At 38.2% G+C, this 13,541-nt stretch overlaps 1 protein-coding gene across 1 annotated transcript; it reads left to right on the top strand.

Annotated features, from left to right (window-relative positions):
- The first annotated feature begins 12,863 nt into the window (after positions 1-12,863).
- On the top strand, positions 12,864-13,541 carry LOC140164284 (uncharacterized). The gene has a single exon (XM_072187557.1). The coding sequence runs from the start codon at positions 12,864-12,866 to the stop codon at positions 13,539-13,541; it is 678 nt and encodes a 225-aa protein (XP_072043658.1).

Genomic DNA, 13,541 nt, shown 5'->3' with positions numbered 1-13,541 from the left:
TAACCCAAAACGCTTTTATTTAAGCTTTAGCACACATTTCTTTTGTGCATGCGCATGTGCGAAAAATGTATCATTTGTAACAGGAAAGTTTAACTCGAACTTCGTTCATTTGAGCGCATTTCGAGTTACAAACTCGAAAACCTGCAAAATGAGCGTTCTTCGAGTTAAAAATTCGAAAACCTGCAAAATGATTAATATTCGAGTCTCGTCCATATTTACTATATATGAAAGGCAAAATACTTCAGATCAATCTAGATTAACATTTGGCCTAATAATATGTGTTTACCACTTTGATTAAGGGCCGCATGTGCGACAAATGCATCATTTGCAACAGAAACGTTTAACTCGAACTTCGTTCATTTGAGCGCATTTCGAGTAACAAACTCGAGAACTTGCAAAATGAGCGTACTTCGAGTTAAAAACTCGAAAACCTGCAAAATGATCAATATTCAATACTCGAAAATTTCAACTCGATACTCGAAAATTTCAACTCGATACTCGAAAATTGCAACTCGATACTCGAAAATTTCAACTGGATACTCGAAAATTTCAACTCGATACTCGAAAATTTCAACTCGATACTCGAAAATTTCAACTCGATACTCGAAAATTTCAACTCGATACTCGAAAATTTCACCTCGATACTCGAAAATTTCAAAATTTCAACTCGAAAAAATTTCAACTCGATACTCGAAAATTTCGATACTCGAAAATTTCAACTCGATACTCGAATTGCAACTCGATACTCGAAAATTGCAACTCGAAACTCGATACTCGAACTCGAAACTCGATACTCGAAGATTAGCAACACTCAATTTTGTTTTGGTTTGTAAGCGTATTTCTTGCAGACATCCTCGCTTTGAAAGGGGGAAACAAACACACCCCGGTCAGGATTAGAGACATAAGGGGCTGTGTAATAATTATGAGCCCTGGCGGGAGGGTAAAATGTGGGGGGGGGGGGTTGGCAGGCCGAAGGGTGGGGGAAGCAATTTTGGCAAGCCAAGAGAGGGGGCGGCAAGCGATTTTTGGCACACATTGACGGGCGACTTTTAAATAAAAAGGCTTAGAAAAACAGTACGGAAACGCTTAAATATGCAAATGCCCGCAACATGTACTAGTATCTTGACCATTTAAGGTTTGCAAACTGGAATTCCCAAAAGAATTTTTGGCAGGCCGAGAGGGGGGAAGCGATTTTGGGCGGACCGAGAGGGGGGGTGATTTTTGGCGAGCCGTTTGGATATTGTACCCCCGGGGGCTCATAATTATTGCACAGCCCCTAACACCCACACGTACAAAACCGTACAGCTACAACCTTTCTGCATCTGTTAGAAATATAATGACACATGCGCGTGTTAAAAACACAGGCAGCTTGCAAGGCAATATTACTTAGTAGAAACACTAGTTACCACTGATTACAAACATACCTCTCTTTTTGACGCATCAGCCACTTTTGTTTTGATAAGGTCTCTTAAAGTCGTATCCGAATCATAGAAATCTATGGTGGAGTCCTTGGTATCACAGACAACAGCCAAAGCCGCCATGCTATAAATGATATTAGTACAAGCATATATTCGTAATTTGTTGCTTTTTCGGTTTATCCAACGTCCTTCACTATCTATGCGTACACCATGCTTGATTATGGGTCTGGATCAATAGGTCAATGTACTATGATGTGCACAGGAAGAATATTACAAATGTCGTAACGCATTTGCTGCTTTTCGATTTTATCCACCGTTAACCATGGTTACACCATTTTAAAGACAGGGCTACGATGTAAAATTTATCAAATTTGATGAATTTGAAAAACAAACCTGATATCAGATGTTATTCAAAAATACTACATGTAGTTATACCATCTCTACCTTTGTACCATCTCAACTATTTTAGATGCGTATTCGTCAATTAGCTTCCATGGACTTAAGTTCTGAGTGTGGTCAAGATTCAAATTACCTCTTAAATAATGCCTTGCGATTCGTTTCTCATACAAAAACTATATGCCTTTAGGCATGTGAACAAACAACCGATAAAGTAAATTTAGATAAAAACCACAGGCAAATATTCCCAACGATAGTACCCGGCGATTAGGCTCATCATGCTCATGTCTATATACAACTAGGCATATAATCAACATGCCAATAAAATGTGAGATAACGTGATAAGCAGGTCACAGGGGCTATTTTAAAGTGCCTCCTGACACATTCGTGCAATGAGATCAAAAATCCGTGTAGTGTTAATCAGCAAAAATGAAATAAGGAATAGAGATGCTTGTAGAGCCTTTCTTACGCAAACTTTCAGGTAAAGTTGTCAAATGTTTCGCGCGCTTTTTAGTTCAAAATCGCCCATTGTTACAGTATCTGATCAAGTTTTTGCCGTAATGTACGGTAGAATTCCGTTGAAGGATATAGTGTTTGACGAAAGCTAAATTAAGGCAGATGTCCTCCAAAAATGTTTTGGGTTGATTAATAATGGTACAGTAGTACTATGGTGTTTAGAGACATCACTTCCGGGTCAAGTGGTCAACGATCATTGCAGGTCACTTCCGAGGCGAAAGGTCATTCCAGGTCACTTCCTGGTCTAGGGTCACGAGGTCAGTGGTCACGAATTTTAATTAGTTGGATGTTGCTACTTAGCATATTTACGAGGTCATGAATATTAATGAGCAAGCGTGATCAAAATACAAGTCGAATCTCTAGCGACCGGTGATAAACGATCGACGTCTGTAAATGTTGAATGATATATTTTGGAGTATTCGAGAGATCTAACGAGCATTCGAGATGTCTAACGAGCATTTTGTTACATATACATATATCTCTTACATATATCAAATGCGATTAATATTATTTGGTTATATATCATTTCGTCTATATTCAATTGGCCTATTTCCAGAAGGTCTAATTGCCACTTAGTCTAATAATTGCCACTTAGTCTAATAATTGCCACTTAGTCTAATAATCATATAGTTTAATGTCCATTTAGTTTAGTATTGTTTTGTCTAATAATCAGTATGTCTACTAACCATATAGACTAATAACCATTTGGTCTAATATTTTAATAACCATTTGGTCAAATAACCGTTTAGTCTAATAACCGTTACTCCAATGGTCTAATGAATGGTAAGTCTAATAGTATTTCGTCTATTTGCCAATTCGTCTAAAAATTTCGTCTACTACTGATTACGTGTAATGAGACGAGCACGTGTATAGACAAAGGTACTGCATGTATCAAATGCATTATGCATTATTTCCAGACACGGTTCAATTATTATTGTTTATTAATATATTAAAACAATGAAGAAGAATATAGTTATGCAGTTATAGTATATACTCGAATGAAAGTGACATTTTGCCAGGATATCTGTCCTTCTTCACCCGCTTTTTTTATGGTCAATTTATTTGCCTAATATAGGCTCACCATGCATCACCGGGGTGCCACGGGTACGGGCATGTGCCGGTATGAATTATCTGCCATTCCAACATTAAAACAAATTAAGACAAAATATGTAGTTATATGTAGATAATACAATATGTAATAGATAATGTATAGGTCTGTCACTGGCCTTGCCGTTTGAGACAAGCAATCGCTCTCGCTCACCACCGCTCGCACAAACTTAATTTCTAGTGAGCGATTTTCCACTCGCCATAGATTAAATAACATAACATAACAACGGCGCTTAATATAGCGCAATACCAAAAATATGAACATTGCGCTTTGCAAACATACAAAAAATAACAACAGCAAAATAGACTAGAGCTAATTGCGTATATACATATACGCGACCTTAGCAATAGCTAATTAACTAGGCCTATAGCTAATTAGCCCAGCTATATAACATGCCTGCATGTAAGCAGTAGTATATTATGCTGATTTTACTGAGAGGTTTTATTTGAAATGCACTATAATACTTTGGAATTTGACTAAAGACCAAGGTTAATTTGTTAGCTCACCTATAGCATATGCGAGTTCAAAAGGTCCAGTATATTGGTATAATTCAATGATTCATTGGAATATACATGTATAAACAGATATTTGTAGTATTATTATAATCATTAATTATAGTTAATTTCCATAGTATTACAGTATGTGAAATCATTTTGATATAAACCAAAAATTATTCAATATTCATGTAAATAGTTCTGTGCAACTTTGATCATGCGCTATTATAGTGCGACTTTATTTTGCTACATACCGGAAGTAATACCTACATGACCTTTAACCCCAATGACCTTTGACCCCAATGGATGTATGCAAGTAATGTCATGCTATATTATAATTTGTGGAATGACTTAGCATTTTTAGTAACAGAACAGAAAATCACATCAGCCATAATGACCTTCGTATGACCTTTGACCTCAAGGCTAATGCATGTGTCAAGTGACGTCATCTTGCTGTGTAATTTGTGTAAGGAGTAGCAGTTTTAGTAAATATAACAGGAAATATGATTTTTGGCCATATTGCCCTTTCCATGACCTTTGACCTTGAGTTGGTCATGTGACATTTGTGCCACCAGCATTTGTTTGTTTGTTTACCCAGGTTGGTCCGTGAGGAACACATGCTAATCCATGGAAAACCATGGACCGTTCCAAGCTCATACAAATGCACAAGCCTGGATAGCCAGTGTAGGCTAATATATGCATGCTGGCCTAGATAGCTTTGATAAACAAAGCAAGAAATGGAAGAAAATAGCTAGGAAAAAGAGAAAAGAGAGAAGGCCACTCCCAAACACAATTGTACAATTTTACTCTTAGCCCTTACTTCGTGAGAAAGGAAACTGGAATTCCAATCTTGGACCTGATGACCAAGTAACATTGTTGTACTATATATATTTGCGACAGCAGCAGCATTTTAGGGTATTTGGTCATATACCGGAAGTATCTCCTTAATGACCTTTGACCCCAATTCTGGACAATAACTTTTAGACACTGGGTATAGCTGATGCATGTACCCAAGTGCCATCATCATGCTTTGTAATATGTGGAAGAAGTAGCATTTTTAGTGAAATCACGTTTTTGGCCATTGACCGGAAGTGGATGACCTTTGACCTGAAGTTGATCTTGTTTCATTTGTCCCCCCACCCAATGGTCCTAATGACCAAATATGGTCAACATGGCTCAAAGCATATGGCTACGGTGGCTCATTATAAGCGAGCATGCACAACCGCCAGGTATTTTAGAAGGTATTTTGTTTAACACCGGAAGTGACGCCTCATAACCATTCCTGGTGAATTTCAGCTTAATCGGAACTTATACATGGATTTTGATTTTTTTTAAATTTATGATTGACCTTTTGACCCCCTTAATGACCTTTGACTTCAATGAAAAAAAAAACCCTATGTACACCGACAAAATGCATTGTTCCAATTTTAATTAAAAAATTCTACTATGTTTAGTTGTCGAGATAAAAATTCTTGAAGTTATTTAGCTAAAAACAGGAAGTGACCCCTTAATGACCTTTGACCCCCAAAATAAAAATACCATGTATACATCATGTAACACTAATTCATGTATGATGGGTATATTACTCTGGTTTGTTTACATTTTGAGATAAAAAATTTTGTAACTTTTTGATAATTTTGGTTTTTGACCGGAAGTAACCCCTTAATGACCTTTGACCCCAAAACTGTAGGCATCCTAAAGACCCTAGCTAGTAGCAATGCATGTGTGCTAATGGCGACTCTCTGCTATGTAATTTGTAAAGACAGTGATTTTTTGAATATTTTTTACAAATCTGTCAGACTTTTACCGGAAGTGACCCCTTAATGACCTTTGATCCCAATTCTGTGGTATAACTTTTAGACACTGGATATAGATGATGCATGTGTGTAAGTGACGTCAACGTGCTATGTAATATGTGGAAGAAGAAGCATTTTAGTGAAAATCACGTTTTGGTCATTGACCGGAAGTGGATGATCTTTGACCGGAAATTGATCATGTGACATTTGTAGCAAGTGCCAGTGATGAGTGTGTCTAAGTTCGGTTGAAATCCATGAAAGTATGTCGGAGCTAGAGCAATTTGTAAATTTCAAGAGGGGGGGTCTGCAAAATGTTGACAGAAGAAGAAGAACGCGGTAAAAACAATGCACAGCGCCGATGGCGGCTGTGCAAAGAACTTGACAGAAACAGACCTTAGCAATTTTGCAAATTGCTAAGGACCAATTTTGCAAATTGCTAAGGAATTAGAACTAGTGGCAAATGGTGGTCATAGACCACAAACCTAGCTGGGGCATGTTGGTGTTTTGGAGGTATCTGACCCCTGCAAAATGTTCCAAAAATGTTCCCTGGTCAGAAGGTTTGTTGTCACCGAGTTTGAGTCCCATACGACTTGCAGATGCCCAGAAAGTTAAATTTTACGATTTGACCCAGATGACCTTTGACCTGACCCCTGTACAGCATTCCAAAGTGTTCCCCTGGTCAGTAAATTTGTTATCACAGAGTTTGAGCCCCACACCCCATACAGATATCCAGAAAATGAAATTATATGATTTGACCCCAGTTAACCTTTGACATGACCCCTGCAAAGTGTTCCAAAATATTCCCCTGGTCATTAAGTTTGTTGTCACAGAGTTAGAGCACTGTACCCCTTACAGATGTCCAGAAAATGCATTTCTAAAATTTGACCTCTGCATGACCTTTGACCTGACCCCTGTACAATGTTCCCCAGGTAATGAGATTTGTTGTCACTGAGTGTAAGCCCCACACCCCTTACAGATATCGAGATAAGGCAAAATAGATTTTACCCCCTTAATGACCTTTGACCCCAATTCTGTGTGCAAGGTATGGGCACTGGGTAAAGCCGATGCACATGTGTAAGTGATGTCATTGTGCTATGTAATATGTGGCAGAAGAGGCATTTTGAAGGTATTTGATTATATACCGGTAATGCCCCTTAATGACCTTTGACCCCAATTCTGTTTGCACCCTATGGGCATTGGATATAGCCGATACATATGTGCAAGTTACGTCAGTGTAGGGCGTAACATGTAGGAGGAGAAGCATTTTGAAATTAATTGCCAGAAAGAAAGAAAGAAAGAAAGAAAGAAGAAAGATCCGATAGCAAAACAGTACCTAGCTCGGGGGGTTGGAAACCCCCCAGCTAGGTAAATATATGCTTTAAGACCCTTTTTAAAAGATTCAACTGTGAGAGCAGTGCGAAGGGTAGCCGGTAACTGGTTCCAGAGGGTTGGATCAGACACACTAAATGAACCATCACCAATTTTTCTATTACTCCTGGGGATGACAAGGCGAGTAATATCCAGCTCAGAGCGAAGGCCTTTCCTATGTGGAAAGTAGGTAGCGATGTAGTCAGTGAGATAGATCGGTGACAGTCCATTTAGCACTTTAAAAACGTGAAGAATAATTTTAAATCGGATTCATTTTCAACTGGTAACCAGTGAAGCGAGTTTAATAAAGGAGATGTTGAATGACGACGAGGAACTTGGTAAACTATGCGGGCCGCCCGAATTTGTAGGCGCTGTAGACGAGCAAGATCTTTACTATTGCATCCAAACAGGAGTGCATTGCCATAGTCTAGTTTAGATAAAATAAGTGCCCGCATAGCATTTGTGGAAGCATCATGATCGATAAATCTGCGTATCTTAGCCAAGTTCCACAGTAAGAAGTTAATTGATTTGCACATGGATGTGATTTGATTAGACATAGTCATAGCAGTGTCAAAATTGATACCCAGATTTTTAATGGTGGGAGATGGAGCAATATCAGCGCAACCAATTTGTATTGGTGATCTCAGACAATCTGGTGATGTTATATTTAGAAGCAGCAATAAAAAATTCTGTCTTAGAGTCATATAGTTTTAGCATGTTGTTCAACAGCCAACCACGAAGCACCACAACACGAGATGTTATTTTGAAAATTGCGCACGCTGCATCCCCTGGTACCTTAGGATTGAAAACCATGTATATCTGAACATCATCAGCATAAATATGAAAATTTAGCCCATGACGACGAATTATGGAAGCTACATATTGCGCATACATGGTAAAAACCCTGGGGCCAATTTTAGACCCTTGTGGAACACCACAATTCAAAACAAATTTATCCGACATTATGCCAGCAATAGAAACTCTGAAATGACGATTGGTTATATAAGACTGGAACCATTTTAGGGCTGTGCCTTTGATACCAAAGCCATGTTCTAAACGATGAAGCAGGATATCATGGTCAATGGTATCAAAGGCAGCAGAGAGGTCAAGCATAATCAGGAAGGCAGCCATATCATCATCAAGGGCAAGTGTGATATCATTCTTAACTTTGAGCAATGCCGTTTCAGTACTATGCTTAGTTTTGTAAGCAGACTGATATACTTCTTCAAGATTGTTTGCCTGCATGTGCTCATTTACTTGGATGATGGCTGCATTCTCAATTATCTTACCCATAAAAGCTATATTTGAAACAGGCCTGTAATTCTTAAATTCATTCCAGTCCAAAGTGATCTTTTTAAGGACTGGAGTCACAATAGCCTGCTTTAAATAATCAGGAAATACACCACAAGTGATAGAAGTATTTACAATCTGGGTAATTCTTGGTAAAACAACATCAATATTTTCTTTAAGTAACCAAGTTGGTAAGCAATCCAGATGACACGATTTGTTGGTACAACCCATAATGATATTACAGACTTCCTTTTGCGTAAGCTTTCTAAAGCAAACTAAGTCATTCTGAATAACAACATCAGTATACATATCATCAGTACAATAGAAATTACTATCAAAATATCGCTCGCTGCGAAACACCACGATCACCCAAAAGGGTGTCAAAATAGTGCGTACATGGCTCATATTGGATGAATTAATGATCTTTCAGACCTAGATGGGCCGGGCCCAGGGCCCCCAAATTATTTGGACCCCCAAAATTGCTCCGTGCATATTCCTTTTAGCCCGAAAACACATTATTTTGGGCCAAAATAATGGTAAAATTACAACTGATCCTTTGCATAATAGCAAAATTCACCGTCACCTTATACGGCTAAATTAGTCAGAATTTTTTTTTTTCGCGCGATTCGCGAACAAATATCCGACTAAAACCTATGCTCGTTTCTCCACCGCCACTATCGATCTTATACCTAAACCAAAACTGGGCACTTGAGTGTACATGCCTTCCTCACTGTGAGTTTGGGGGCCTCCAAATTCTGGCCTGGCCCAGGGCCCCCAAAAGATAAATCCGGCCCTGACTCGACCACTATTTACAACTAGAGAATGATTTGACCACTCGCCAAGCAATTATGCTAGCGACCCAGCAAACACAAAACGTTTTCGACATCATTCGCAAAAGGTTATAAAAGGTTGTCAGAAAACGTTTAAATGTCGGGTTATATAAAGGGTAAATTAAGAGTATAAAACGTGTTCATAACCTTAAAAAACATATTTTGATAATCTACTGCATAGCAAACAAAAATGTTTTACAGAAAACGTTTAAATGTCGGGTTATATAAAGGGTATAAACACGTTTTAATAACATTCCAAAAACATTCTTGAAAACATGATTCAAAACATTCTAAACAAAATGTTATTTTGGGGTTGAAAAAATATTTTGCGAAAATTGTTTGCCCAAAATATTTTCAATAACGTTTTAAAAACGTTTTCATGACCTTTATATAACCCGACATTTAAATGTTATTAAAAGGTTTTGAAAAAACATTTTAAGAACATTTCTGTGGTTGCTGGGTTCAAATATTTTAACATAATGTTATTTAAGTATTGACACAATATTTGGCAAAAATGTTTGCCAAAATAGTATACAATAACATTTTTTGAAAACATTTAAAAATATTGTTGTAGTGTGTTTTCATACAAAACATTTTAAAACGTTATCATGACCTTTATATAACCCGACATTTTAATGTTATTAAAACGTTTTTACCTAAACCAAAAGCCAAAATATAACTTATTTAAAACGTTTTTGGGGAGTGAGTGACCACTCGCCTTAAATTCTATGGCAAGGCCTGCTGTCACGCTGTATATGAAACTCCGAGAACAGAAGCCCTCTTTAAGGGTATACGAGGTATTGTTGGTCGAAGCAGCCAAAAAAAATCGATTTTCATTATCTGAATCAATATATTATTAAAAATAACACTTTGGTGTTTTGCAAAAGTTCATTCTACAAATCATATACTTTGAAAACTTACTTAATTTATTGTTGTCAATGAGTTATGTACGTTTTACAAAAATGTTGTTGTTTCAGCCCTAGCTCTTTACAACATAACCCAAGAACCACAGGACCTACAAACGTATATCTGTGATATTCGAATTCTTCTACACGCTCGCTACGAATTGAGCAATGCATTTTTTGCTAACGCTCACTACCATTTGCAAGATGCTGCGAACTACTTTTTTTTGGCTGCTTTGACCAACAATAAATCGTATACCCTTAAGACCATGCACAGCGACAATACCAGATAAATAATTATAATTAATTCAGTATCCATTGAAGGAAATCTTATCAGCTCTCATCGAATTATTCTTTTTGTTTCATGTATTTGGAGGGGGATCAAAACATACCTTAGATAATTAAATACACAGATTGGAATTTTCCATGCCTGTGCCCTCTAAGCGTACTCGAATTCAGCTGACGCCGGTACAGCTTATCTTACGCGCGAAGTTTCTTCTGTGTACGCTCGCGCTGTTTGCGCTATTTTTGAGTTTGCTTACGCGGTACCTGACTTAGCGTCGATCCCCTGAGGCAACATGCTATGTTTCCGTGGTATTGTGATAACCAATAACAATTGTCATTATTCACATCAGTGTTCATTATTCACGTGATGTCAAATTGAAGCATGAATTTTTCAATGTTTTCTGACTAAACACAGTCCTAAATGGCCTACAAGTGCAAGTTGTCCTTTCAGTGGTAAAGTTAGATTCAAAATTTACTGATTGGGTGGGAGGAGCTGTTATTCCACTTCTTGTGATCTTCTTGGTCACAGAAAACATTGAACTTGAAAAGTTTTAATATGGAATTAAGTAAACATTGACGACTGATGCGAATAATGACATTTTTGATTGTTTATTATATGTTTTGACATCATCCAATTTCACGAAACAAGAAGATTAATTCAATGAGCGCAGAAAACATTTCCTTTCATGGACACTGAATAGGCCTACAGGGGAATACATGAAGCTTCAAATCTTTCATTTAAATGTACGCTACGACATCAATTTGGGGTGCCATTGCAACAATTGAGGTGTCATAATGCGCAGAAATAAATTCTGCTTCGACTACGTATTCCAAATTTGGCATACAATCAACAGTGTAGGAATAATGGCCATTATTTAAAGGGGCTTAATTACTTTTTTGGTATGTCAATCTTCGTTGTGTGCGATTTGCGAGGACCCATTCATAATGAACGTGTATATGGAAAGTACGCTATGCGCCGTGGTTTATAATAAAGTTTTCTAACGTGAAACAGTAAGAAAACAACTTTGACCCCATGCGGAACATTTCCGGGTCATCGGGTCATTTTTTCCCGGGGTTTTCATGAATTTTGGCGCTATTGGGCTTTGGCCTATCAGAGCTGCTCTTGCATATCGCTAGGTCGCGATCATTTCCGGGTCAGATTTTGCATGGGGTTTCCATGGCTGTATGACGCTTTCGTGCTTTGACCAATCAGAGCTGCTCTCTCAATTGCGCTAGGTCGTCATATTCGGCGATTTAATTCATTGCATTATTGGATTCCAGTCAGGATAGACGGACAATTTTTACAGGTGCAAGTTTTGTGAATAACAGTAACAATGTACCAATAGGACAGGCTAATAATACAGGCAGTGGTAATGTAGTTAGTGGAAATTATATGCAGGTTAATAACCCATTGGCGGGGACATCGACCCACAACAATGTTGGGCAACAGTCAACTATAAGTATAAATAGGCCGATGCAAGCACAAATAGGATTTACGAGTAATCCGGGGCCATCAAATTTTACAATGGCTCAACCGGGTACAAGTGTGCCAATGCAGAATAGGTCGAGTAGTACAGGTAATACGGGGGCCCCAAGTACATTTACGCCAATGGCTCAATCTTTAATCAACCTGCCTGTTCACTCGGACTTCATAAACAATCCGACAGCGGGCATGGCAGATAATATTTATCAGCAACAGCTGGGTTTTACACCTTTGACATCAATATGTAGCCCATTAGGAAGCTCAGTGCCCCAAACTATGAAAACGAAGATCATTAATGGGGAATATATAGATTTGGCTCAATTGCTCTATAAAAGCGATCCGAGCAATCTCATAGATGATGATAAGGGCATGTCTCTATCTGTTGACAAAGAGGGACAGATTTGTTGGAAAAGCACAAAGCACAAATTAATTATTACTTCAATCCACTCTTGGACATCAGCGTTCTTAATTTACAGTGCAATTTATTTACAAGCACATCCAACCAGGGTACAGGAAATTCTGAAGTACACTGAAATTATTAGAACGGCAGCACATAGATTTGGGGGCTGGGGTTGGAGGTCATATGACCAACAATTTCGGATGAGACAACAGTCTCGACCTCAACAATCATGGTCAGTAATTGACGGTGAGCTATGGGCGATATACGTAGCAGCTTCAAAGAGTGAATTTAAATCCCCATTTAATCGCTCATCATCAACATCATCCTGGCGCCAAAGAGGGGTCTTACTGGGGGTTTCGTCCCCAACTTAGAATTCAAGAGCAATCACAGGCTGTCCCCTCTGGGTTCAAAGGGAGAAGCAAAGGAATCTGCTATCTCTACAACAAGCAATCATCATGTGCTCGAAAAAATTGCCCATACGTGCACAAGTGTCAAAGGTGCCAAGAGTTTGGCCATGGAATGCTCCAGTGTAAAAAATCTGGGATGCAAAGCCAATTACAATTCAAGTAAAAGTGCAATGGGTACTACTCAAGAAAATTGCCTATGCTGCAAATATCCATCACCAATTAAAGTAGAAAAGCTGATGCCATTATTGAAACTATACACTGACAAAAAAGCAGCAAAGATATTAGGGGAAGGTTTTACTTTTGGTTTCAAATTAGGTTTTCAGGGAGACAGGTGTGCTAGGGACTCTCCAAATTTAAAATCGGTATTAGCTGATCCAATCATGGCTAAAACAAAATTAATGAAGGAAGTCAATTTAAAACGTCTTGCGGGTCCATTTTATCAAAGACCCATTGCAAATCTTATAGTATCTCCAATAGGCCTAATCCCAAAATCGGAACCTGGGAAAGTAAGATTAATCCAACATCTTTCATTTCCAGAAGGTAATTCAATTAATGATGGTATTGATCCTGAAATGTGTACAGTTAAATATGCAAGCTTTGACACCGCTGTACAAATTGTAGTCAGTGCTGGGAAGGGCGCCCTCATGGCTAAAGCTGACATAGAGTCAGCCTTCCGGTTATTACCCGTTCATCCAGACGATTTTCAACTGTTAGGTATGAAGGTAGGAGATGAATTTTTTGTTGATAAGGCGTTACCCATGGGAGCCTCATGCTCACCAGCTTTGTTTGAAAAATTTTCTACATTTTTAGAATGGGTGGTAAAAAGGAAGCAGCAACAGAGAGAGTAA

Source organism: Amphiura filiformis, chromosome 1, assembly GCF_039555335.1.
Source record: "Amphiura filiformis chromosome 1, Afil_fr2py, whole genome shotgun sequence".
Taxonomy (NCBI): Eukaryota; Metazoa; Echinodermata; class Ophiuroidea; order Amphilepidida; family Amphiuridae; genus Amphiura; species Amphiura filiformis.
Note: the sequence above shows the minus strand (reverse complement) of the source record. Positions and strands in the feature narration are given on the sequence as shown.

Bases quoted from the DNA above. Each gene is read 5' to 3' on its own strand.
- LOC140164284 (XM_072187557.1), top strand. From the start codon at position 12,864: ATGGGTACTACTCAAGAAAATTGCCTATGCTGCAAATATCCATCACCA.